The sequence below is a fragment of the Coregonus lavaretus genome (genome assembly GCF_964263955.1).
Source record: "Coregonus lavaretus genome assembly, chromosome: 5".
Classification (NCBI taxonomy): Eukaryota; Metazoa; Chordata; class Actinopteri; order Salmoniformes; family Salmonidae; genus Coregonus; species Coregonus lavaretus.
This window is the reverse complement of record NC_139992.1, coordinates 6,981,385-7,009,350: the sequence shown is the minus strand read 5'-3', so window position 1 is coordinate 7,009,350 and position 27,966 is coordinate 6,981,385. Positions and strand designations below refer to the sequence as shown.

At 40.3% G+C, this 27,966-nt stretch overlaps 1 protein-coding gene across 2 annotated transcripts; it reads right to left on the bottom strand.

Moving 5' to 3' along the window:
• Window positions 1-179: 179 nt before the first annotated feature.
• Window positions 180-15,523, bottom strand: LOC311129625 (major histocompatibility complex class I-related gene protein-like). 2 transcript variants are annotated; one of them, XM_084161972.1, is made up of 14 exons: window positions 15,334-15,523; window positions 12,294-12,551; window positions 8,607-8,882; window positions 7,996-8,301; window positions 7,277-7,582; window positions 6,887-6,943; window positions 6,622-6,660; window positions 6,030-6,062; window positions 5,859-5,897; window positions 5,046-5,078; window positions 4,876-4,914; window positions 3,555-3,657; window positions 3,329-3,372; window positions 180-3,186 (listed from the first exon to the last, which is right to left on the bottom strand). In XM_084161972.1, exons 1-13 carry the CDS (start codon window positions 15,389-15,391, stop codon window positions 3,351-3,353), a joined length of 1,569 nt encoding a protein of 522 aa, XP_084018098.1. In that variant the 5' UTR covers window positions 15,392-15,523; the 3' UTR covers window positions 180-3,186; window positions 3,329-3,350. The 2 variants fall into 2 exon arrangements, with proteins under 2 accessions (XP_084018098.1, XP_084018099.1); XM_084161973.1 differs by lacking the exons at window positions 4,876-4,914; window positions 5,046-5,078 and having other exon boundaries at window positions 3,056-3,186; window positions 15,334-15,471.
• Window positions 15,524-27,966: the final 12,443 nt, after the last annotated feature.

Here is a 27,966-nt window from a genome sequence, read left to right as displayed (position 1 = left end):
TTCATAGTTTTGTCTTCTTCACTATAATTCTACAATGTAGAAAATAATAAAAATAAAGAAAAACCCTTGAATGAGTAGGTGTGTCCAAACTTTTGACTGGTAGTGTATATATATTACTCCTCATCTGTCTTCTGGTTAGTAGCTGTCACGGCCGTTCATAGACGGGACGGACCAAGGCGCAGCGTGATATGCATACATGTTTATTTAAACTTAATAAACACTCGACAAAACAATAAACAAAACGTGCCGTCGGAAGGCTATACACACAAGCCAAACTCACCTAGCACAAAACAAGATCCCACAATACAGGCAGGAAAACTGGCTGCCTAAGTATGATCCCCAAATCAGAGACAACGAGCGACAGCTGCCTCTGATTGGGAACCACACCCGGCCAAACATAGAAATACAAACATAGAATCAACACACACATGATATTCACACCCTGACCAAACTAACGAGAGTTCTATAGGTCAGGACGTGACAGTAGCAGCAAGTCAGCCCAGTTATTTAGATGTGTTTACTACCCTGATTATTTAAATGTTGTTAATGTGATCTTTAATTGTTATAGAGAAACAAACATATGACATTTAGGAGACACTTAAATACAAAGTAACTTACAGTACAGTAACTGCATACATTTTAGTATATTTGTCCCCAGCGGGAATCCAACCCACAACCTTTATCAATGCAATAACATCTTTATTATTTGTGAAAATAAATGATAAGTTGCAGTATTTCTCCAGCAGGGGTCTCCCTGAGTTAATGTCAAAACACGTCAACGTTAAAAGATTAATTTAGTTACCTTATGAGTACAAACTTGCCTGTTTAAAGTGACAGACTCTTAGGGCTAGATTCAAGGTGTATCACCGTAGATATGCGTTAAAATGTAAAGGTAATCACATAAAAGTATATCACAAGCATATAAATGTAACAGAATAGGGAAATGTACATCCCCATTCATTCTAACACGAAAATACCAAATATGTTCCTGATAAATACAACAACAGTTAAAACTGGAAAGAAGAATAAAGTACAATTATTTCCCAGACACTCTCACAGTAAGTAGCTCATTGCTTACAATTCAGCACAATTCACCTGTCTTACGTACACCGGCATATTACTATAAGACATACAGTACACCCTGTCTTACCTACATAGGCATATTACTATAAGACATACAGTACACCCTGTCTTACCTACATAGGCATATTACTATAAGACATACAGTACACCCTGTCTTACCTACATAGGCATATTACTATCAGACCTGTACAACATGTTAGGCTTCCCAAGAACACATTAACCTACATACTGAAAATTGGTTTGGTGAATGTAGCTTGAATTTGATTTATTTTATGCAAATGTGTATAATCATAGTTAAGTCTAATTCAAACCCATGTTAATGTATGCAAATTAGATGCTTATAGTATGAAAAGTATAAATTCACAGCTTAATGGTGTAGGAGGAGATCCATTTCAACATTCCCCCCATGTAAGTCTATGGCATTTTTATTGCCATTAAAATGCATTGGGAGCTCATTTAAATATTGTTGTAGTACAAGAAGTATAAATGCTATCTGAAAGAAACGCTCAAGCGACCTCATTTGGGGAAGTTGATAACATAAACGGTGAAAGAGGAGATATGTGTACAAATTGCAATAATCTTTTTAGCATTCAAGTCTACGGCCCGTTTCCCCCCCATTGACATGCATCGGAGCTGATTTACAATATTGTTATATAGTTCAAAAAGTATAAATGCCATCAAACATATTTTCTCAAGCAACCCGAGTTGGGGCAGTCTGCACATTTGGAAGTTGGTTTCGTGTTAATAACTTCAATTGTTTAAGCGCTAGAGCGAGCCAAATAAATCAAATAACGATAAAAATAATATGAGTTTGTAAGAAACCTAGAGCATGCACACCAAAAAATATAGTACTACTACAAAGGCCTATAGGTGAGACTAGGTAACTGATCTGAAAACAGATGAAAATGGAGTGTGGATAGTCTCCCTATAGGCAGACGGGTTGCCTACAACAAATGTAACAATGTTCCAGAATAGGTCTGGGATTTCCGAGGCTAGAATGTGGATTGTCAAATTACTTTTGTTCCATTCATGATAGTTATAAATGTGTCTATACACAATATTTAGAAACACTTTACTTCCAAATGTTGTTTTTTTTTACTCCGTCACCCACGACCCATTCAAAACCTCCCACGACCCAAATGTGAAAATCGTTGCTCTAAGCAGACCTCGAGCCCTCTAAGCAGATCTGTCAGTCACTAACTCCACTACTGTCCCTATATATTCCCATTCCTGGTATTGGGGTTAAGGCCGCAACAATATACACTACTTACTTCTGACGCTTCCCTGATTTACTTAAAATAAATGTATCAGGAAGGGCTGTGAGCATTATGGAATTTGGGGTAATGATTCATTGTCATGATTGTGATTATTATTTTTATTTTTACCTTGTAATGCATCTTTGAAAATAAACTATGACTTACCTAATAAATACAACACAGCTTTGGTGACACCCTTGTCACAAAAACATACGGTTTTGACCGCTTGGAACTTTTGGAAAGGAATCTTCTACTCCTGACCGTGTTGTTTTGCTTGTAAAATGATTGCCAACTTTACCCACTTCATTTAAAAATTAAAAACTTCTATTGGGTAAACTATATGTTTTTGAATATAAAGTAGAATCCCCCTTCTCCTAAAATTAATGTATTAAGACGATTGGTTCACGGTTATGGTCCATAATGTATATAGCCTCCCTTCTGTTATTTTATTTTACTGCTGCTCTTTAGGTATTTGCTATTATTGTATTTTAATTAACATGTTTATTTATTTAAATTTTACTATTTTTAAAAGAAAAAATGCATTGTTGGTTAAGGGCTTGTCAGTAAGCATTCCACTGTAAAGTCTACACCTGTTGTATTCGGCGCATGTGGCAAATAAAATTTGATTTGATTTGATTTAATTGTCGGTTACACGACTATATGACAATTGTGCCAGCCCTAATATCAGGAAGTTGTCTTTTTTGTGCGTACATTAGTACTTTGAGAGCTTTGGATGGTAGCCAATATACTGAATTCACATATTCCAAACCCTCTGATATAGTTTGCAACTCCACGGATAATTGAGGTCTCCAAGATCACGAAAGAAGACACTCCAATTGCAGTTGGCCTAGACAAAAACATAGGAAAGAGAACATACTATCAGCACTATTAGCAGATGTATGTTATTAATGCAGATTCATGTCATTAAAGAATATCAAAACTATTCAAGAACATACAGCAAATGAGATGTTAAGCAGATTCCAACTTACTTGTTTTCCATCCTTTTTAATATTATTTCTTGATAAGAGGCTTTCTAGGGGAAAGCAAAGATCAAAAAAATAATAATTAGTAATTAGAGAACAAAGCACAGCACTTAGACAGTTATCTCCATGTACAAAATCAATGCACAAGTTCATCTGTCACACAGGATTCAATACATTTACTTTACATGCTGGTATTATACAATACAAGGATCGCAACATAATGGATACTTACGTAGAACCGGCAGAGCCGCCAGAACCGGCAGAGCCGCCAGAGTGGCCAGAGTCAACAGACTTAGAGGAAAAGGTTCTGTTTCTGTTGGACGTTCTGTCAGAACCTTAAATACATAAACATTCATCCTGAACTTTCCAGAACAAAATACACCTTAAAACAGCAGAAGATTATTTACTTTAAAAATGGATTGCACTAAAATATTAGTGGAATAATCTTTTTCATTGCATGTAAACAGCATATCCTGTATATGACCATAATCTATTGACAATAATCAGAGTGTTGTGTGCATGTAAATGTGAGTAAGATCCCTCCCATAAGCTACGTTTTTTCTCTCTGTCACCCTCCACAATTACGCTTCACCTTCTTTGTACTTGTGATGTGTGGATAAACAAACAACAAACTGAAAGTAATTTCTGGGGGAGGAGAGGCCACCATGTAGACTTAGGTTCGTTTTTAAGAACATGTAAGAGGTCTGGATGATCAATAAACTCAAAACTTGACAGTGTCTTCAGGTCCACAAAAATACCTTGCATCAAGTCATCGGTGCATTTAAAGTGACATTTAGATGAATTTGCATTCATAGACTGGTTTCAGATTGTTCATTGAAGAATCCGTTTTCAACCCCGACTATGAAGCTATACAAATACAGGAATTAAACGTCTTAAAGTGGTCTCTTGAGTCGTACACTGGAGAGCATCAGCTGGTTGACTCACTGAAAAGCAGCATATTTCTTATTTTAACATTAAACTGTGAAAATCACATCAGTTTCTACTTTCCTTACTGATACCGGGGACATTTAAACATGAATGCATTAATGGAAGACTTAGCGATACATCACCAGAGCAGTTGGGTGACGTATGAAGTCTCTCCACCACAGACCATATATCTATGCTCCCAACAGTGTATGGTGATGTCATATTGCTGAGTCAATGGATTTGATACATCTCTGCTTCAATTTCCCAGGTTTCAAGTACGCAAAGTAGATTGAAAACATACGAGTGGGGTCACTTATCAATATAAAAATGTATTATCACTGACAATAACTCTCCACGTGGCAGGTTTTGCTAGGGGGAAATAAATGTTTTTTTAATGTTTTATTTCAATCAGCAATGGAGGAAATGCCTTGACGGATTATTTACATAATTTTTGCAAAGGTCTTTAACGTTCAACTCCTCAAATTATACTCTTAATGAAAAGGGAAACAACTGCCAGACTGAAATTCTTTACTGCCGAAGGGTCATACTTGAGTCCACTGAGATTTAAACATAAAATAACTTCTGTCTTACCATGAAGTTTTAGTAAAAGAGAAATCTGAACTCACCATCGTTGAGCAGAGGAACACCCTTCTCCAGGGGACTTGCTGAGAATCGGAAAAAATGAACATTTCACAATAACTTCCATCTCACCTTTTCAGGTTACTGATTGATATAAAATCCTTCGTAAAGGATTCACTCCTCTATTGCGTACAGCGCAACACAGTTCAGTACTCACTTGCACATTGTTTTTCCTTTTCAGACGTTTGTTCTAGAAAGACAGTAGAAAGATTAATGTTATAACAGCCTTCAGAATTAGAAAACTGACTAACCTTTCCCTGTGTAATAATGAAAATGAATGTTAGTCCAATAAACAAAGAGTTAAATGTAAGAATATTTGTTAAATAAAATATAATGATCACTGTATTGTTGAGTAGACACTGCAGCAATTGAGTACAGTAGTTAGAAACCCCTCCTTGAGTACAGTAGTTCGAAACCCCTCATTGAGTACAGTAGTTAGAAACCCCTCATTGTGTACAGTAGTTAGAAACCCCTCATTGAGTACAGTAGTTAGAAACCCCTCCTTGAGTACAGTAGTTAGAAACCCCTCATTGAGTACAGTAGTTCCAAACCCCTCATTGAGTACAGTAGTTAGAAACCTCTCATTGAGTACAGTAGTTAGAAACCCCTCATTGAGTACAGTAGTTAGAAACCCCTCATTGAGTACAGTAGTTAGAAACCTCTCATTGAGTACAGTAGTTAGAAACCCCTCATTGAGTACAGTAGTTAGAAACCCCTCATTGTGTACAGTAGTTAGAAACCCCTCATTGAGTACAGTAGTTAGAAACCTCTCATTGTGTACAGTAGTTAGAAACCTCTCATTGAGTACAGTAGTTAGAAACCTCTCATTGAGTACAGTAGTTAGAAACCCCTCATTGAGTACAGTAGTTAGAAACCGCTCATTGAGTACAGTAGTTAGAAACCTCTCATTGAGTAGAGTAGTTAGAAACCCCCCATGAAGTTTTAGTAAAAGAGAAATCTGAACACTCACCATCGTTGAGCAGAAGAACACCCTTCTCCAGGAGACTTGCTGAGAATCGGAAAAAAATGAACATTTCACAATAACTTCCACCTCACCTTTTCAGGTTACTGATTGATATAAAATCCTTCGTAAAGGATTCACTCCTCTATTGCGTACAGCGCAACACAGTTCAGTACTCACTTGCACATTGTTTTTCCTTTTCAGACGTTTGTTCTAGAAAGACAGTAGAAAGATTAATGTTATAACAGCCTTCAGAATTAGAAAACTGACTAACCTTTCCCTGTGTAATAATGAAAATGAATGTTAGTCCAATAAACAAAGAGTTAAATGTAAGAATATTTGTTAAATAAAATATAATGATCACTGTATTGTTGAGTAGACACTGCAGCAATTGAGTACAGTAGTTAGAAATCTCTCATTGAGTACAGTAGTTTGAAACCCCTCATTGAGTACAGTAGTTAGAAACCCCTCATTGAGTACAGTAGTTAGAAACCCCTCATTGAGTACAGTAGTTAGAAACCCCTCATTGAGTACAGTAGTTAGAAACCCCTCATTGAGTACAGTAGTTAGAAACCCCTCATTGAGTACAGTAGTTAGAAACCCCTCATTGAGTACAGTAGTTAGAAACCCCTCATTGAGTACAGTAGTTAGAAACCCCTCATTGAGTACAGTAGTTAGAAACCCCTCATTGAGTACAGTAGTTTGAAACCCCTCATTTTGCAGTATTATCAACAGGGATATATAGTGGTTAAAAGAATAGGTGGGAACTTACCTTTTCCGTTGCTGAACTTCTGTGTCATTACGGAAACCACTTGGATAATAGGAGAAAAAGATGTGGCAGTTAGTTTTTTCCTCATCATCGGTAATCTAAATCATATCAATCTGTTTCAATCATTTCAATGACTAAACTAAATACATCCAACACTATGGTGTTGTGTGTTATTGACATTCAAATGTACTGATGCACTGGATGTTTTAGTTGTTTCCACATTTGTGTGTCTGCTGGTGTCTATAGCGGTGAAGAGGGCTTGACATACCAACAACAAGGATGACCAATGCCAAGAACACTGAGACAATGATGAAGATGTGATGCCCTGAGATCAAAGAAGAATTGCTCAATGTGAATACATTTGATTTCAAGACTAACATCACACTATTAGGAAGACATCGATTAGATAATTAATCATGTTGTGTTAAATCGTGATTAAAACGCATCAGACTCTAGGGTTCAGAGGGTCACAACATCACTTCACAGCAGCCCCTAAGAATGCACGTTTGAAAAGAGGCTGTCGTATACAACTGGTTTGCTAATTGATGAATAACATAGAAAAGTCTAGAACATAACATTTAGATGTAACATTTAGAAACAAAAACCTGGATTCCCAGGATCCTTGAGAACTGATTTGGATAATAGGAGAACTACTAACTTTGAGTATGCCTGCTGTTGCTGCGAATGGTGTCCCTGTTAGCAGACAGAACCACATCACCGCTAATGTGTTGGACACTGCATGTGTAGTCGTGCTTCTGTAGGTCTTCAGGGGACACAGTGAGATGGGTTCTCTTCTGATATGTCCCATCCCCGTTAGGCAGGGTCTCTTCATGCTCCACATCATCATGCATCTCTACTCCATCTCTTCTCCAAAATATCATGGTAGCGTCTGGATAGAAGCCTGTTGCATGGCAGGTCACACAACAGGAGGGTTCTTTCTGAAGCAAAGATACCTGCGGTGGGACTGTGGAAAGCAAATATACAAACATCAGGATGTTGATGAAATATACAAACATCACAATATTGATCAAATATACGAACATCAGGATATTGATCAAATATACGAACATCAGGATATTGATCAAATATACAAACATCAGGATATTGATCAAATATACAAACATCAGGATGTTGATCAAATATATACACCTCTACAGAGTGTATTTTGTTATTCAGATGACAGCATCTGGCTGTACACTATTCCACAGATGATGGCTACTGGACAAGTCAACAACACTGACTGCATGTTTGAAAAATCTAATTGATGAATAACATAGAAAAGTCTAGAACATAACATTTAGATGTAACATTTAGAAACAAAAACCTGGATTCCCAGGGTCCTTGAGAACTGATTTGGATAATAGGAGAACTACTAACTTTGAGTATGCCTGCTGTTGCTGCGAATGGTGTCCCTGTTAGCAGACAGAACCACATCACCGCTAACGTGTTGGACAGTGCATGTGTAGTTGTGCTTCTGTAGGTCTTCAGGGGACACAGTGAGATGGGTTCTCTTCTGATATGTCCCATCCCCGTTAGGCAGGGTCTCTTCATGCTCCACATCATCATGGATCTCTACTCCATCTCTTCTCCAAAATATCATGGTAGCGTCTGGATAGAAGCCTGTTGCATGGCAGGTCACTCGATAGGAGGGTTCTTTCTGAAGCAAAGTTACCTGCGGTGGGACTGTAGAAAGCAAATATACAAACATCAGGATATTGATCAAATATACAAACATCAGGATATTGATCAAATATACAAACATCAGGATATTGATCAAATATATACACCTCTACAGAGTGTATTTTGTTATTCAGATGACAGCATCTGGCTGTACACTATTCCACAGATGATGGCTACTGGACAAGTCAACAACACTGACTGCATGTTTCAATAATCTAACAGTATGTACACGTAATTAGAATTTCCAAGACATAGAAATAGTAAACCCCCTCAAATTGTGCAAAAAACGAATTAAGTCTTAATAATACCTTTCCTATCCAGCATGCTTTGATAAGAAACATATTTCTTCAGCCATTCAATACAGGTATGGGTTAGATAGTGAGTTTTGGCTTTAAGCTTAGGACCATCAGCATCCCACTTCATTTTGGTCCTAAGTCCCTGCAGAACAGGTGCAATCCATCTTTTGTGCTTCAGATCAAATGTCAGGTAGTCCTCTCCTCCATATCCATACAGTTCATCTCCATCTGTAGCACCAGTTTCCTCATTCCACTCACAGCTATACATTTTCTGCAATGCAAGGGCACCTAAAGGGAAACCAACATAATAACATTGATCCTTCAGTGTTCAATGAGTGTTTACTCTTAGCTATCTAACCAAACAGCGCCGGAGAAGATGGCTGCCGTTTTACAGCCCTCTAACCACCCCTCTAACCAATTGTACTATTATGTGTGTTTTTCCGCGTTATTTGTAATTTATTTTGTACATAATGTTTCTGCCATCGTCTCTTATAACCAAAAAGAGCTTCTGGATATCAGGACAGCGATTACTCACCTCGCATTGGACGAAGATTTTTTCTTCAACGAGGCGGCCGCGAAGGATATCATACAGACACCCGACAAGGCCCAAATCCCCGTCATTCGCGTGAGGAAGAGACGGAGATATCGCGGACGCAGATCCGGGTGCCTTGTAAGGATCCGACGGCAAGCGAGTAAACTGCCTCTTCCATCAATCCTATTAGCCAACGTTCAAGCTTTTGAGAATAAAATGGACGATTTAAGATTACGGTTATCCTACCAACGGGACATTAAAAACTGTAATATCTTATGTTTCACGGAGTCGTGGCTGAACGACAACATTCAGCTAGCAGGCTATACGCTACATCGGCAGGACAGAACGGCTGACTCTGGTAAGACAAGGGGTGGCGGTCTGTGTATATTTGTAAACAACAGCTGGTGCACAAAATCAAATACTAAGGATGTCTCGAGGTTTTGCTCGCCTGAGGTAGAGTATCTTATGATAAGCTGTAGACCACACTATTTACCAAGAGAGTTTTCATCTATATTTTTCATAGCTGTCTATTTACCACCACAAACCAATGCTGGCATTAAGATTGCACTGAATGAGTTGTACAAGGCCATTAATCAGAAGGAAAACGCTCATCCAGATGCAGCGCTCCTAGTGGCCGGGGACTTTAATGCAGGGAAACTTAAATCCGTTCTACCTAATTTCTACCAGCATGTTAAATGTGCAACCAGAGGGAAAAAAACTCTAGACCACCTTTACTCCACACACAGAGACGCATACAAAGCTCTCCCTCGCCCTCCATTTGGCAAATCGGACCATAACTCTATCCTCCTGATTCCTGCTTATAAGCAAAAACTAAAGCAGGAAGCACCAGTGACTCGGTTAATAAAAAAGTGGTCAGATGACGCAGATGCTAAGCTACAGGACTGTTTTGCTAGCACAGACTGGAACATGTTCCGGGATTCTTCAGACAGCATTGAGGAGTACACCACATCAGTCACTGGCTTCATCAATAAGTGCATCGATGATGTCGTCCTCACAGTGACCGTACGTACATACCCCAACCAGAAGCCATGGATTACAGGAAACATCCGCACTGAGCTAAAGGGTAGAGCTGCCGCTTTCAAGGAACGGGACTCTAACCCGGACGCTTATAAGAAATCCCGCTATGACCTCCGACGAACCATCAAACAGGCAAAGAGTCAATACAGGTATAAGATTGAATCATACTACACTGGCTCTGACGCTCGTCGGATGTGGCAGGGCTTGAAAACTATTACAGACTACAAAGGGAAGCACAGCCGCGAGCTGCCCAGTGACACAAGCCTACCAGACGAGCTAAACCACTTCTATGCTCACTTCGAGGCAAGCAACACTGAAGCATGCATGAGAGCACCAGCTGTTCCGGATGACTATGTGATCACGCTCTCCGTAGCCGATGTGAGTAAGACTTTTAAGCAGGTCAACATTCACAAGGCCGCAGGGCCAGACGGATTACCAGGACGTGTACTCCGAGCATGTGCTGACCAACTGGCAAGTGTCTTCACTGACATTTTCAACATGTCCCTGACTGAGTCTGTAATACCAACATGTTTCAAGCAGACCACCATAGTCCCCATGCCCAAGAACTCTAAGAACCTGCCTAAATGACTACCGACCCGTAGCACTGACGTCTGTAGCCATGAAGTGCTTTGAAAGACTGGTCATGGCTCACATCAACAGCATAATCCCAGAAACCCTAGACCCACTCCAATTTGCATACCGCCCCAACAGATCCACAGATGATGCAATCTCTATCGCACTCCACACTGCCCTTTCCCACCTGGACAAGAGGAACACCTACGTGAGAATGCTATTCATTGACTACAGCTCAGCATTCAACACCATAGTGCCCTCTAAGCTCATCACTAAGCTAAGGATCCTGGGACTAAACACCTCCCTCTGCAACTGGATCCTGGACTTCCTGACGGGCCGCCCCCAGGTGGTAAGGGTAGGTAAAAACACATCTGCCACACTGATCCTCAACACGGGGGCCCCTCAGGGGTGCGTGCTCGGTCCCCTCCTGTACTCTCTGTTCACCCATGACTGCATGGCCAGGCACGACTCCAACACCATCATTAAGTTTGCCGACGACACAACAGTGGTAGGCCTGATCACCGAAAACGATGAGACAGCCTATAGGGAGGAGGTCAGACATCTGGCCGTGTGGTGCCAGGACAACAACCTCTCCCTCAACGTGACCAAGACAAATGAGATGATTGTGGACTACAGGAAAAAAAAGAGGACTGAGCACGCCCCCATTCTCATCGACGGGGCTGTAGTGGAACAGGTTGAGAGCTTCAAGTTCCTTGGTGTCCACATCACCAACGAACTATCATGGTCCAAACACACCAAGACAGTCGTGAAGAGGGCACGACAAAGCCTATTCCCCCTCAGGAGACTAAAAAGATTTGGCATGGGTCCTCAAAAAATTCTACAGCTGCACCATCGAGAGCATCCTGACTGGTTGCATCACCGCCTGGTATGGCAACTGCTTGGCCTCTGACCGCAAGGCACTACAGAGGGTAGTGCGTACGGCCCAGTATATCACTGGGGCAAAGCTTCCTGCCATCCAGGACCTCTATACCAGGCGGTGTCAGAGGAAGGCCCTCAAAATTGTCAAAGACTCCAGCCACCCTAGTCATAGACTGTTCTCTCTGCTACCGCACGGCAAGCGGTACCGGAGTGCCAAGTCTAGGTCCAAAAGACTTCTCAACAGCTTCTACCCCCAAGCTATAAGACTCCTGAACAGCTAATCATGGCTACCCGGACTATTTGCACTGCCCCCCCACCCCATCCTTTTTACGCTGCTGCTACTCTGTTAAGTATTTATGCATAGTCACTTTAACTCTACCCACATGTACATATTACCTCAACTAGCCGGTGCCCCCGCACATTGACTCTGCAACGGTACCCCCCTGTATATATAGCCTCCCTACTGTCACTTTATTTTACTTCTGCTCTTTTTTTCTCAACACTTTTTTTGTTGTTGTTTTATTCTTACTTTTTTTGTTTAAAATAAATGCACTGTTGGTTAAGGGCTGTAAGTAAGCATTTCACTGTAATGTCTGCACCTGTTGTATTCGGCGCATGTGACCAATAAAATTTGATTTGATTTGATTTGAAACATGCTCTGATGATGGCCTACTAACTTGTCTGGTTGAAGCGATCTCTTGCAGTGTCCATGTTGGTTTTGAACACCTTCTCAATCTCCATAAGAAGTTGTGTATTTATTTTCCAGAAGTCTGCATCCACAGCTATTTTTACCCACTCCTGTCGAGCTACCACTTGCTTTGTAGAGCTGTCATATAAATAAATTGGTTGCTCATCCAAATACGCAACAGCGCTGAACTCTGGATGGCCAGTAGATTGTGGGAGCGCTGTGTAGAAATATTTCAGGGAATGGGTAGCTAGAAAATAAATCACAAGCACAGGTATAAATTAATGGATGGAAATGGAAGCAATCCTGTTACATAAACACACACAATTACTTATTGAAATTATGGTAGCAGTAGTAGCATAACAGTATAATAATCATGGTAGCACTAGTGGTATAACAGTATAATAATCATGGTAGCACTAGTGGCAAAACAGTATAATAATCATGGTAGCACTAGTGGTATAACAGTATAATAATCATGGTAGCACTAGTGGTATAACAGTATAATAATCATGGTAGCACTAGTGGTATAACAGAATAATAATCATGGTAGCACTAGTGGTATAACAGTATAATAATCATGGTAGCACTAGTGGTATAACAGAATAATAATCATGGTAGCACTAGTGGCATAACATAATAATAATCATGGTAGCACTAGTGGCATAACATAATAATAATCATGGTAGCACTAGTGGTATAACAGTATAATAATCATGGTAGCACTAGTGGTATAACAGTATAATAATCATGGTAGCACTAGTGGTATAACAGAATAATAATCATGGTAGCACTAGTGGTATAACAGTATAATAATAATGGTAGCACTAGTGGCATAACAGTGAACAGGCCATTTATGACCTACCTGTTGAACTGTTAAAACCTGGGCCACTGACATTCTTACACACAGTCACACCACTTCTGCTGCTGCCATACTGTTTATTAGTATTATTATTATTATTATTAATCCATGCCTACATGTCCATATTTACCTCAGTATCCCTGCACATTGTAAATGTGATACTGGCATATACTGTAGCTTCCTCTTTTATTGAGTATGTCTAGAGATTTTATGTTGTTATTGGTTCTACTTTTTGATATTGAATACGCCATTGTTGGGTAGGGCAAGAAAGTCAAGCATTTCATTGTGCTGGTGCAAGTGACAAATAAAACTTGACCTTGTAACATTGTGTGTTTACAAAAACAATGGAGCACAGCCTATTTTAGGTCAGTGTTTCCCAACCCTGGTCCTCCAGTACCCCCAAACAGTATACATTGTCGTTGTAGCCCTGGACAAACACACCTCATTCAACTCATTGAGGGCTTGATGATTAGTTGACCAGTTGAATCAGGTGTGCTTGTCCAGGGCTTATATTTGAGGTACAGTCTAATGGGGTAATACAGTCTAATGGGGTAAGGCCGTTGTACTTATGAGGCATGTGTTCAAGAATCAATGATTAAATATAGTTAATTAATATAAATGTCTATTAGACTGTTGGTCTAGGCCTATTGAACATACCTATTTATAGGTCACGTTCTTTCAAATCATGGGGTAGGCTATATATTTCAATATGTAGCTATATATTTCAATATGTTATGTACCCTTCGTGGGAACAAAAATACTCACCTGCGCATGTGATGGGAATACCAACCATGTAAAAATATGAACAACCGTATTTTGAAACTATCAGAAATAGCCTAGTCCTAGCAGTAACTTGATACGTCGATGCAAAACAATCACATTTCTTACATTTCTTTACACAATGTGTGTACTTGACTTATATGTCTTAAGTAGCCTGTTTTGTGTAGGCTCCATGTTTTTTTGCCTCCTAGAAAATAGAAATAATGCCAAATCTGTTTCTCTATTCAGACAGAAGACGTACAATTAAGTTTTATAATTTAATGGATGTAAACACTCGCATAATGACCTATTAAAATCATGGTAGCACTAGCAGCATAACAGTGAAGATGGTAAGCCTTTTGACAACTGAGTCCTACTTTGATATCTGGTATGTTGGTTTACAAAAACAAATGGAAACAATGGACAACAGCCTTGAAATGCAGGTATAGCCTATCGGGGCAAGACGGTAATTAACTTTATGAAGAATGGTATTCTTCAAGAATCAATGATTACATATAATGAATTGGTATGTCCACTGGACAGTAGGGCCTTTTGTACATCCAGTACCTTGGTACACTAATTATAGGTCACATGCTTTCAAATCAAGGAATAGACTAAATATTTATATTTGATGTACCTCTTGAGTGAGAAAAAAATATAACTGACCTGCGCATGTCATGAGAATCCAATACGTTACCAATATGGTAGAAATATGAACAATCCTAATTGAAACTTGATACCTCAATCGAAGCAAAACAATTTATGGGAACGAGATCAACTTTGGACACGCGTGATTGGTTGAAAAATCCAGTTGTACTCATCATCACTTATATCTAGGTAAACTGTACTGGTGCAGGTTGTAAGTGAAAGTAACTTCGAGAGATCACGTTGAAAGACACAATAGGCTATACTGAAGATTTTTAAAATGGTTTCATTGACTTATAAATTGAGTAATATTGTGCCACGGTAATTTAGTAAGATATCCAGGGCAGGTGATTGTAGCCTAGTGTTAAGAGATTTAGCTACAAGAAAAGGTACATTTCTTTAAACAATGAGTGCGCTTGCCTTAGAAGTCTAAAGTGGCCTGTTTTGTGAATGCTCTTCATTTGTTTAGCCTCCTAGAAAATATAAATAATGTCAAATCTGTTTCCTCTATTTGGGATAGAAGACATATAACGTTAGACTACGATTAGGTTTTTCTTGTTTATATCATCAACCCTTTCCTGGCTGCAGAGCCCGACACTCAGTTTGGCCAATAATCTCGGAACTCAACCTACATTAACGGTACCACATTCAAGTCTATAAGAAATAGCGTTGTTGGATTGTGGTTATTTTACTACAAAAACAGCATTTGATTTAAGGCAATTATTTAGCCGCTTTAAGCCTAACCAAACAATATAAATGCTCTCACCTGAGTATACTGTAGGCACGCTGAGACACAACCATATCACCTGGATTTGGCCTATCATGTTTAATGTACTACAACGGTTGGTAGTACCAGCAACCGTTGGTGTACATTAATGAAGTTCTTCTTTGCACTAAGACCAAGAATGGGAGTAGACCAGCGTCCATATCCGTCTTTATATGCGCACCAAATGGGAGCACACAAATATAGCGAATGATTAATATGGCCTTAACACGGTCACATGTAACTAGGCAGAAATCAGTCTGCCAACCGCCCTAAAAAGCATAACATAAAATAAAATCCTGCTGGACTTGTTTTTCCACATTGAAAATACATTTGCAACTCCTTTACTGGAAACGAAACACATTTTTCAACTGCTTACTTGAAATTAAGCGTGTTTTTCAACTACTTTAATTCAAAATAAAACACGTTGTTTTCAATTGCTTTACTTTAAGGTAATTAATGCAACATTTTCAAGTAATTTCAATTAATTAAATATATACTTTTTGGATAATTACGATTTAGAATTAGAATATTAGGATATAATACTAAATTGTAATTATTTTGCACTATGGCCTATTTATTGCCTTACCTCCATAACTTACTACATTTGCACACACTGTATATAGATTTTCTATTGTGTTATTGACTGTACGTTTGGTTTATAAATATGTCCCCTTTTGTGTTTTACACCTCTAGCAGAAGAATAACATTTCTGAGTGCATGATATTCAGTTTCACTGGCATATAGTACATTCTATGGATGGTCTTAAACTGCAGTAATTTATGTCTGCGATTACATGAGCATGACTGGGCATTTAACATATCTGTATCCATCGTCATTCCCAAGTCTTCCTCACATTTTTTTGGGACATGTTTTGCGTCATTGGGAAAAGCCTCTATCAACCGTTGATACAGTTTGGAAATCAACTTTAGAAGTTTGTTAGACTGCCTTTAAATAGTTTTAATCTTTGAAGCTTCTTTCTGCATAGAGAATAAAGTGTTGTATCGGCAAACGTTCTCCTCTGCAATGTCACAGACTGGCTTCCTCGTCTGCCTGACCCTGATGAGACCCCTGTCACCATCTGATCCTGCTCAGATGAGGCATGACAAAGAATGACCTTGGTGTACATTTATACATTATATTAACCATGGATAGAATCAATGGTTCAATAATTGAAATGACCATTATTCCCAGATCTTAGACTTTAGCCTACCCATCAACTCAAGATGGAACTTTGTATCAATTCACTGATTGTTATAAATATACTGCAAAATTCACCTGAGCTCCGTAGACTTCCCTGGCTGTCTGACCCTTCAGGGACACCTGTCCCCATCTGATCCTGCTAAGACATGATGAGCATAGTGTTGTGTACTAACTGTGCACCATGACAGTGAAGCCTGTAGAGCTGTTTATACCGTGTCAGTGTGAAAAGTAGGGAATTAGCTAGGGAAACTGACAGATCAATAACGTTACATTGCAATACTGACTGATACAGTATATTCACATTGCGCTGAAAAAACATCAGAATATTGGTCTTCAATCGTTTGGCAGCTGGTTTCATTGTTTGATTCAGGTCTAGTGTGCTTGAGGCAAAAATAATAGCTAAAGTTTGGGATCTAGCTAGCTAGCTTACGTTAGCCAACTTTTGGCTAGCTCTAGCTAAATGGTACATCATCAAATGTACTTCTGTTGAAACGGGACAAAACAAAGGCTACAAAACATTTCCATACACACACAACAGCTGTTAGATACTGCTACCTAACAGATAGTTAGATGCTAGCTAGAGCTGAACTGGCTGTGGTAGCTAGTAGCTAGTTCATTCACTTCGGTCGAGAGGGGATGAAACATTAGCTAATGCAACATGTCAGTTACACTACTAGCTCAGCACTGGGAGTACTTTTTTTGTGTTGCTTTTACAACTCGGAGAAAAGCGCAACGCAGTCAGCAGCTGCCTCTGTTCATCTCTCCCGTCCTATACATTGCAGTCCTAAACTCTGCCTGCTGAAACTGGAAAACTGCTTCCCCGACCGCTTTGAGGGGTCCGCATGGTCCTAAAGCACCCCCCGCAGTGTTGTGTATGTTGATGGGGGAGAAATATGCAATTTTAGAATGTGGGGTGGTCAAGTGAAAGTTGCGCCCCTGCTACTTTTACCCTTATCATAACCAAGGGAGGCATTATTTAAACATTTTTTTTTGTCATTAAATTGTTTTAAACAAATTATGTACTTAAAATCGTTTCTTTTTTATCCAAAGTAATGTTTATCTTTGATTTAAAACAATCACAGTAAGTGATTTAATTGTTACCCAGAAATGATTTAACATTTAAATAAAAATGTCTGCATTGGACCTTTAAAGGTTTGGTTTATTCCACATTGAATTTGTAATGATGTTGATTGTTGAACTGAGTCTGTGCTTGTAATGTTTCTTTCAGTTTGCCTCAATCCCAGCTTATCTTCCATATATATCCTTGTTATTGTTAATGAGGGGAATCTGACTCCACTCTCTTCTCTCTGGCCTCCTCTCATATCAGTAAACTCCCCAGCAGAGTATCGTATCGGGTGAATGGTGGCCATTATTGCTGTCAACAAAGAGTCCGTTCAAGCTGCACCGTGTTAGAGGCTTTTATTAAAATCATGAGGTTACAGCATAAATTACAGACCCGCGGTGTCCGGAGAACGGCTCCTCAGATTGCCATGGCCGTTCTGCCCTCTCCTTCGTTTTCCCCCCTATTTATAAACAATGATGCTCCCTCTTCTGGCCAATCACCAGTCTCCCCTGTCTACAACACACTTCCTGTCTGTTGTACGTGACGTTACACTAAAACATATACTAACATAAACAACATTCCATTTCTTCATGAAAAACATTTAACAAAGACATAATGTTAATACACTACATTTCCCCCCTTCGAGACGAACTAAACGTCTCGAAAACAAACAGAATAGGATTATGACTAGTAACAATTTATCTTATTGAGTATCTTTAACCTTAAACCAAAAACATTCTCCTCTAGAGTGTAAATACCTTTCTATGAAATATGAATAACTGTTTATGAAGTATGAATACATTACTATGAAATATGAACAAATCTTTATGGAGTGTAAGAGCGAAAAACTGTCCGGCAACCTTCCATCCATCAATCAAGACAGTAAAATTCTCTCACGGTCCCTCTGCCCCAGGCAACCACCTTCGGTACTCCAGATAAACTCATAAACCCATGTAAATGCATTTGAAAGTATGATGCAATTAAATACACATGTAAGCCCCTGCAAACAAAATCCTATCCAATAAATATCCATTGTAAGGCTGGTCAACCCATTGGACCTTACAGTGAACCTCTCCCTGCCTAGCCTCTCTCTGTACCTAATCATTCACCGAAATAAACAAAAACATCTAAGATCCTCACATGTATTCAATAACATCAAACATCATTCTACAAAAATTAATACCTAAGAATATGACACAATTATGTATTACACATGTCTATATTTCATTGCAGACACTGGAATGTAGTCCACTATACTTCATCTCCCCGTAGTCTCCTCTTCCAATGGATTTGTTGATGATGGACTCGGCCACACCCTCCTTGTTTCATCTCCTCCAGTCATATTGTTTCATATTGTCCCTTCATATTGTCCTTGTTTGAGTCACATGTTCCCCCAAATGCTTCTGGAAGAAAAGAAAAGAAAAGAAACGACCAAACAGTATCTTTTGCAAAACAACCCTTTCAAATTAAACATCAATATCCACTAAGAATATAAAAATGATATATAAATGATGTATGAATCACATAAACCCATTCCCCCCTTGATTCATAAATCATACTACAAATCACACTAATATTGGACTTTATTTATTTTTTATTTTTTTTATTTTTTTAATGATCAAAATATCAAAAAGAATGATATTTATCCATCAGTTCCACTTGTCCATTTTCATCCAGATCAGGAACAGTCAACCCCGGCCTCTGAGTGTTGTCTCCAGGCATCACTCTCCAACCTATCTCAATATCCTAGCTTTCTCAAAGGTCAGTAACAAATTTAAAAAATTACACAGTGTTATCAAAGCTGCCATTAAATGTAACACATCACTGCCCCTACTGGCCTACCTGATCTTGCAACCAAGTCTTCGCTGACTTCTGCTCCTCAGATCTCCCAAATGCATCCCTTATATTCTTCAATGCATATATAACACTAATGATAATATCTGAACTATCTGGACTCAAAGTATCTACTAATATTATCAATATGATCTTCCCAAATGTTACACCATACCATGGAAAAAGTCCCCCCTTCTCCCTTAGATTTATCCTTCAATGATAGGCTTGAAGACTATGACATGTAGCAATGTTTCTTTTCATCCAATTTCAAATATAGCTTCAGATTTCTGTGTCCGGTGCTACCCCTCTTATAATGGTAAAAACCTCATATGGAAGCTTCAATGTTGACATGTAACAACATCCTGTCTATCCATAATGTAAGAATATATATGCTTTATCACCACAAACCCACCAAATATCTCTAAAATTCCCCATAGTCACATTGTCAGGCAAAAGCTAATCTTTTAACCATCAAAGTCCTGCTGTTCCTACTAACTGGTACATAAAAAGTAACATATTTCTCATTACTACCCTTAAGGTCATGCATATAACATCACAATCTGATATTCCCATAAACATACCCCTTACCTCATATGTTTTATTAGAACCAAACAACTTTTAGTCCTCAATGGTTACACCTCAAATACTTCAGTTACGCTGTTACCTGATTTTTCTTTACCATCTAACAAATTCACACAAGTTAATTCACTTAACCTAATAACACCTAACCCTAGGCTTAAACAAATGTTTTGACAACGACATTATTTTATCTGTTACTGATTGTTGTTGCTACCACAGTCATGACAACGCATAAGATTGACACATACTTGATAGAAGTCGAACGACCGTCTCTAACATGTTTGGTGCTGGAATTCTCACCAGACATGGACCCTCAAGATTCCTCACTGATCTTACAGAATGAGCTGCTGGAACCAAAGATTCCTACCTGCCATCTATCTCTAACTTTCACAACAGAAGAATCAAACCACATGCATATAGTTTCTCTCTTCCCTAACGAGCGGTACTGATCAGATACCTCTCCTTGTCTGTCATTAAAATAAAAGACCTCATTCTGTCCTCCATGATAGTATCACTATTCTCTCTACTACTATCTGTTCTCCTATTTTAACCCTATTCGTCTTGCTACCCCCTTTAATTTCAGAAAAGTTGTTGTCGGTGTCATACTTCCTACATTTGCTTATTGCCATCGTATCATTAATCCCTTCCAAAGTTACCATTAAAGTAGTTGATGTATTAACCTTAATTACTTCTAGTGCGAAAGTTCCCGTTATCCTCTGTGTATTATCTACTGTTGGAGTGGCTACTGTAACCTATTCTTCCTGAACTCCCTTGGTGACTGTGGAGGCTACAACAGACCTCAACTCTTCCATTATAAGCATCACTTTACGAATTACATAGCCCTTTAACCAATAATTCTTAACCGGAACAAATTCTAATGCTTGCACTAGATAAGTATACTTCTTCTCCATAATTATTTCTCCATGTGGGAGGAACGTCCCCATCCTAACCCTAAAATTGGCGCTGGAGCTATTGGTTCCCTTATAATCAAATGCGATATATTTATGGCTTTAATAACTATCAATGTTGAAAGAGTTAACTTGCTTCTCACTGTTGTTATAATAGACTGAAGTGTTAATCTCCTTAGTTACTTCTAGTTTTCCCCAAAGAAAAGTTGTCTTTGCTTGTACTTCCATCTATCACCACTAGTGTCCCTTTTTCCCACTCTCAGTCCTATCTCTAATCCCTGACTTTCAAACTTTTGATTATAAAAAATACACCTATAATTACCTTGATCTCCCTACTCTAAAGTGTCCTTCACCATTGTTCTCTCTCTTACTACTAACTTTGAAACTTAGCTTACTGTCTTAGAGTTCCTTCAACCTAGTTCTCCTAACTTTTTTAATCTAATCTTTTTCCTCCTAACCTTTAAAAACCTTTTCCACTGATTTATTCACAAAATCCCTTTACCACCAATTTTTAGAATACGTGATTGGGACAGTCCCCACCTGTTTCTGACTTTTTTACACACAGACTTGGCAACGTCTAAACACCTTTTAGCCTAGCCTGAAATCCCTTGGTGTAAGAATGTAACCCAGAATAAACAATGCATCTCTTTCCAATACTGCAATAACAGTATCTTCTAATATTAGTATCTTAAGAGTAATTAACTGTTTTACTACCTCAAATCCCTATCCTAATTAGTTAATTTTACATAGTGAGATGTTTAACCTCTTTAGGCTGAACCCAGATAAGTTTTTCCACTATTCACCATCACTTCTAATGGTCGGTTGTTTTTACTTCAATTGTTGGATATTTTGTCTTCTTCTCTAATCGGTGCTATCAACTGGCACCCCCCTTCCGGATCTTCTAGGCACTCTAGAATCTTTTAGGGTTCACCTGGAGAACAGGTGATCTTGAATTGCCCCTGTATCTTCCTTAAAAATGTTCTCTGTTTTTCCTCCTGACTTGTTGCACTCACAGGTAAAGTACCCAATCTGTCCACAATTATAACAGTCTTCTGAAAGTTGCTGGAAGTGTAGCTGAAATCTTCCTCCTCCTTCTATTTCTTCTCGTCCTCTTCCTCTCCAATTCTGTGTCTGTCCAGAAACTGGCTGTGGATATGGAACATTTGGTACCCCTCTTGGCTGGTACAATTGCATTTGATATTGTTCAGTTGAAGCTGTAACAGTGATTGTTGATTTGGTTCACTCTGATTCTTCCTAACCAAAGCTTCTCTTCTCCACCAGTTGTATGATTGAGTTTCTTGAGAGTTTCTTCGTCCTGTTCTTTCTTGCTGACATATCAGTATTCTTTAACAGCTTATATTCTAAGTTCTGTCCTCGAAATATCATCTTCCATCATCTTCTTACTTTTCTTCAGCTTCTTGGCCTCAATGTATTCTTCTTCTCCTCCAATTCTTGGGATTATTTTCTCAGCAGGTTTTCTCCTTCTGTATCTTCATCCTCATCTTTCCGAACCTCATTCTTCTCTTAGTTTCCAGACATCTCGGTTTTTCTTCCTTCTGGAGTTCTGGATTCATCTTCATTGTCGTTTCTGCTTGTCCTTTATCTATTATTTGTCCTCATCTCTGATGCAACAATCACCCTCCTGGATGATCACCGGAAGCTGAGGATAAACATCCCTAAGCTCTACTTCCTTCTCGTAAGGTGGGTGTCTTTTTGCTGAATCCGTATGTGAGAAAGGTGTACTGACTTCTGCCATTAGTTTTTCCTGTCACCTTCTCTATACCTCTGTTTATCTTATCGCTGGAATCTTTTATCAGTTTTTGTTTGAGAATGAAGGGCAACTTTTGTTTCATTTGCCGGATAACCTAGCAATACTCTTAACTAAAGGATTACCATTTTGTACTATATCAACCGGTGTAATGACTTTTATAGCCTTGCTGTCCTTTCTCCCCATTGTAACAACCCTTTTATATTCCTTTATCATGAATTATTTTATTTTTAGACTATATAGCCTATGGCTCCCCCCCTTCAATTATTAATATAACCCAAACAACCCCCCCCAAAAAAAAAAAAAGTTTTATTTATTTTTATTTTTATAAATCAATAAAAAATCATGAATAATTAAAACCAATTTTTATTCCTATATCCTATGTCACCAATTTATCAATTAGTGGTGGCTATCTTACCACAACCCATCAAATGCAAGTAGTCAACTTCAGACTACAATACCCATAAACAAAGCCTGTAACCCCTTGCTCTATAACCCCTTGCTCTATAAGCACCTAATTATCTTAAATTCAGAATACTGTCAGTACCTGATTTCCAACCGAACTGTAATCCAGCCCAGTGATGCACAGAGACTCCAAAATGCAAATTTTATTCAAATCAGTATTTGCCAAGCCTATGTGAAATTGTCATAACATCACATATCCTGTTAGGGGAAGATTTTGTGAACTAGCCTGATATCTGATCCTCTGTCGCGTCACATGATGTCACGTCAGCACTTCCTGTATCTCCTCTCTCTCTCCTCTCGCTTATCGTTCCTCTCATATGACAGAAGAACAAAGACACAGAATAACATTTTAGTAGTTAATGCAATTACTGAGTATTTCCAACCATTCAATATTCCTTCGTTCACATTCGCTCTAAGAATTAATTCAGGACTAAATAGATCGCTCAAAAACATTTTTATTTATTTTAATCCGTCATTTAATTTAATTCATTATAATTCGTCCTCATATATCTAATTTATAAATTCAATAGGTCACAAAACAAGTTTCATCTTTAACCATCCGCCGATGTAACACCTAGAAGATTTAATTCATTTTCAAATCTTTCCTCTTATTCCCTCGTCTGTGTTTCTCTGTCTCCCCCTGCGACACGCAGCCCCACAGAAATATGACCCATTAGCAAAAACGTGTTGTAGTTTAGTACCGTAAACCAAAACGTGTCCTAATCTCGTGCCATAAACTACAACTCCCACGTTTTGTAGTGTAGTGTCATAAAATTAAACGCATGCGCAAATGCATTCAATGATACGATTCCCAGACAATAGAACGATAGCATTACGCTACAGCTTCACTATTTTATACCTTATACTCACACAATTACACATAACAGAGCTAACATTTGCGTAGAACTTTGAATTCTACACACACATACATATTTTAAGAGGCTTATCCTATCGCAATAGGACCTCTAAGGATACGTTAGCATGTAACACACAACACAATTAGCATTTAGCCTTAGCATTTAGCATTAGCCGCTATGTACCATGTAGCATGAAACACAATCCAGCATTTAGAATTAGCCTTTAGCTAACTGCGGCCTACCACGCCCTAAGTAACCTTGCATTGTGCCTAAATCATTGTCCATATATCACCTGCTAACTTTATGCTGCCGTAAGTTCTGGATAATCATATGAGCGGTTACCCCAAACGAATAATCCGTCGACTATAAGATGAGCATAACATACAATATCATCGTCCACCTCATGGTTCCCAGAACCAACCTGACACCACCCTAGCGCGTTGCCAGGATTTTATGGCCCACTCCTAAAGAGTCGCCTCGTTTCGAGGTCTTTAACAGATTCACAATGCCATAATTGCATACGTATCCCTGACTTTATTCTGCCAATATCTGCCGTTAATATCTGCCTTCAATCGCTGTACAATTTTAGAATAATTATTACCAGACTCCTAGTCAACAGCAATAACGCCACACGAGGCACGGTCGTAATGGTACATTCCTCCAGTGTACAATCACATAGCATCCAACCTAACAAGCTCCAAAGCGGTAAGAAAAACTCACCCATGGCTTCAAAGCGAGTTAGCCTGGCGGCTGAATGAAACAGAGGAGAGACGCAGACCAGCCCCACGTTGGGCGCCATTTGTCGTATCGGGTGAATGGTGGCAATTATTGCTGATGAACAAAGGAGTCCGCTCATACTGAACTTAGATCATAAGGTTTATTCATATCACAAGCTTCAGCATAAGTGACAGGTGACATGCCCACCCGGAGAGCGACGCCTCAGAATGGCCGCTCTGCTCTCTCCTTCGTTTTTCCCCCAGTATATATAATCTCCTCAAGATGTGGGTGGCTCCCTCTACTGTCCAATCCCCTGTCTACAACACACTTCCTGTCTGTTGTATGTGGCGTTACACTAAAACATTCCCTCTTGATACTAAAATCAACATTCTTTCAGTTCCACTTAAAAACATTTAACAAAGGCATAATCCCAATACACAACATTACCCTTAGTGGAGTCCTCACAGACCCAGCTTCTATAGCAGTCCCTGTTTCTACCCTTAGTGGAGCCCTCACAGAGCCAGCTTCTATAGCACTCCCTGTTGTTACCCTTAGTGGAGCCCTCACAGACCCAGCTTCTATAGCAGTCCCTGTTGTTACCCTTAGTGGAGCCCTCACAGACCCAGCTTCTATAGCAGTCCCTGTTTCTACCCTTAGTGGAGTCTCACAGACCCAGCTTCTATAGCAGTCCCTGTTGTTACCCTTAGTGGAGCCCTCACAGAGCCAGCTTCTATAGCAGTCCCTGTTGTTACCCTTAGTGGAGCCCTCACAGAGCCAGCTTCTATAGCAGTCCCTGTTTCTACCCTTAGTGGAGCCCTCACAGACCCAGCTTCTATAGCAGTCCCTGTTGTTACCCTTAGTGGAGCCCTCACAGACCCAGCTTCTATAGCAGTCCCTGTTGTTACCCTTAGTGGAGCCCTCACAGACCCAGCTTCTATAGCAGTCCCTGTTTCTACCCTTAGTGGAGTCTCACAGACCCAGCTTCTATAGCAGTCCCTGTTGTTACCCTTAGTGGAGCCCTCACAGAGCCAGCTTCTATAGCAGTCCCTGTTGTTACCCTTAGTGGAGCCCTCACAGAGCCAGCTTCTATAGCAGTCCCTGTTTCTACCCTTAGTGGAGCCCTCACAGACCCAGCTTCTATAGCAGTCCCTGTTGTTACCCTTAGTGGAGCCCTCACAGACCCAGCTTCTATAGCAGTCCCTGTTGTTACCCTTAGTGGAGCCCTCACAGACCCAGCTTCTATAGCAGTCCCTGTTGTTACCCTTAGTGGAGCCCTCACAGACCAAGCTTCTATAGCAGTCCCTGTTGTTACCCTTAGTGGAGCCCTCACAGACCCAGCTTCTATAGCAGTCCCTGTTGTTACCCTTAGTGGAGCCCTCACAGAGCCAGCTTCTATAGCAGTCCCTGTTGTTACCCTTAGTGGAGCCCTCACAGAGCCAGCTTCTATAGCAGTCCCTGTTTCTACCCTTAGTGGAGCCCTCACAGACCCAGCTTCTATAGCAGTCCCTGTTGCTGCCCTTAGTGGAGCCCTCACAGACCCAGCTCATATAGCAGTCCCTGTTGTTACCCTTAGTGGAGCCCTCACAGAGCCAGCTTCTATAGCAGTCCCTGTTGTTACCCTTAGTGGAGGCCTCACAGACCCAGCTTCTATAGCAGTCCCTGTTGTTACCCTTAGTGGAGCCCTCACAGAGCCAGCTTCTATAGCAGTCCCTGTTGTTACCCTTAGTGTAGCCCTCACAGAGCCAGCTTCTATAGCAGTCCCTGTTGTTACCCTTAGTGGAGGCCTCACAGACCCAGCTTCTATAGCAGTCCCTGTTGTTACCCTTAGTGGAGCCCTCACATAGCCAGCTTCTATAGCAGTCCCTGTTGTTACCCTTAGTGGAGTCCTCACAGACCCAGCTTCTATAGCAGTCCCTGTTTCTACCCTTAGTGGAGCCCTCACAGAGCCAGCTTCTATAGCAGTCCCTGTTGTTACCCTTAGTGGAGGCCTCACAGACCCAGCTTCTATAGCAGTCCCTGTTGTTACCCTTAGTGGAGCCCTCACAGAGCCAGCTTCTATAGCAGTCCCTGTTGTTACCCTTAGTGTAGCCCTCACAGAGCCAGCTTCTATAGCAGTCCCTGTTGTTACCCTTAGTGGAGGCCTCACAGACCCAGCTTCTATAGCAGTCCCTGTTGTTACCCTTAGTGGAGCCCTCACATAGCCAGCTTCTATAGCAGTCCCTGTTGTTACCCTTAGTGGAGTCCTCACAGACCCAGCTTCTATAGCAGTCCCTGTTTCTACCCTTAGTGGAGCCCTCACAGAGCCAGCTTCTATAGCAGTCCCTGTTGTTACCCTTAGTGGAGCCCTCACAGAGCCAGCTTCTATAGCAGTCCCTGTTGTTACCCTTAGTGGAGCCCTCACAGACCCAGCTCATATAGCAGTCCCTGTTGTTACCCTTAGTGGAGCCCTCACAGAGCCAGCTTCTATAGCAGTCCCTGTTGTTACCCTTAGTGGAGGCCTCACAGACCCAGCTTCTATAGCAGTCCCTGTTGTTACCCTTAGTGGAGCCCTCACAGAGCCAGCTTCTATAGCAGTCCCTGTTGTTACCCTTAGTGTAGCCCTCACAGAGCCAGCTTCTATAGCAGTCCCTGTTGTTACCCTTAGTGGAGGCCTCACAGACCCAGCTTCTATAGCAGTCCCTGTTGTTACCCTTAGTGGAGCCCTCACAGAGCCAGCTTCTATAGCAGTCCCTGTTGTTACCCTTAGTGGAGTCCTCACAGACCCAGCTTCTATAGCAGTCCCTGTTTCTACCCTTAGTGGAGCCCTCACAGAGCCAGCTTCTATAGCAGTCCCTGTTTCTACCCTTAGTGGAGCCCTCACAGACCCAGCTTCTATAGCAGTCCCTGTTGTTACCCTTAGTGGAGCCCTCACAGAGCCAGCTTCTATAGCAGTCCCTGTTGTTACCCTTAGTGGAGCCCTCAGAGAGCCAGCTTCTATAGCAGTCCCTGTTTCTACCCTTAGTGGAGCCCTCACAGACCCAGCTTCTATAGCAGTCCCTGTTGTTACCCTTAGTGGAGCCCTCACAGACCCAGCTTCTATAGCAGTCCCTGTTGTTACCCTTAGTGGAGCCCTCACAGACCCAGCTTCTATAGCAGTCCCTGTTGTTACCCTTAGTGGAGCCCTCACAGACCCAGCTTCTATAGCAGTCCCTGTTGTTACCCTTAGTGGAGCCCTCACAGAGCCAGCTTCTATAGCAGTCCCTG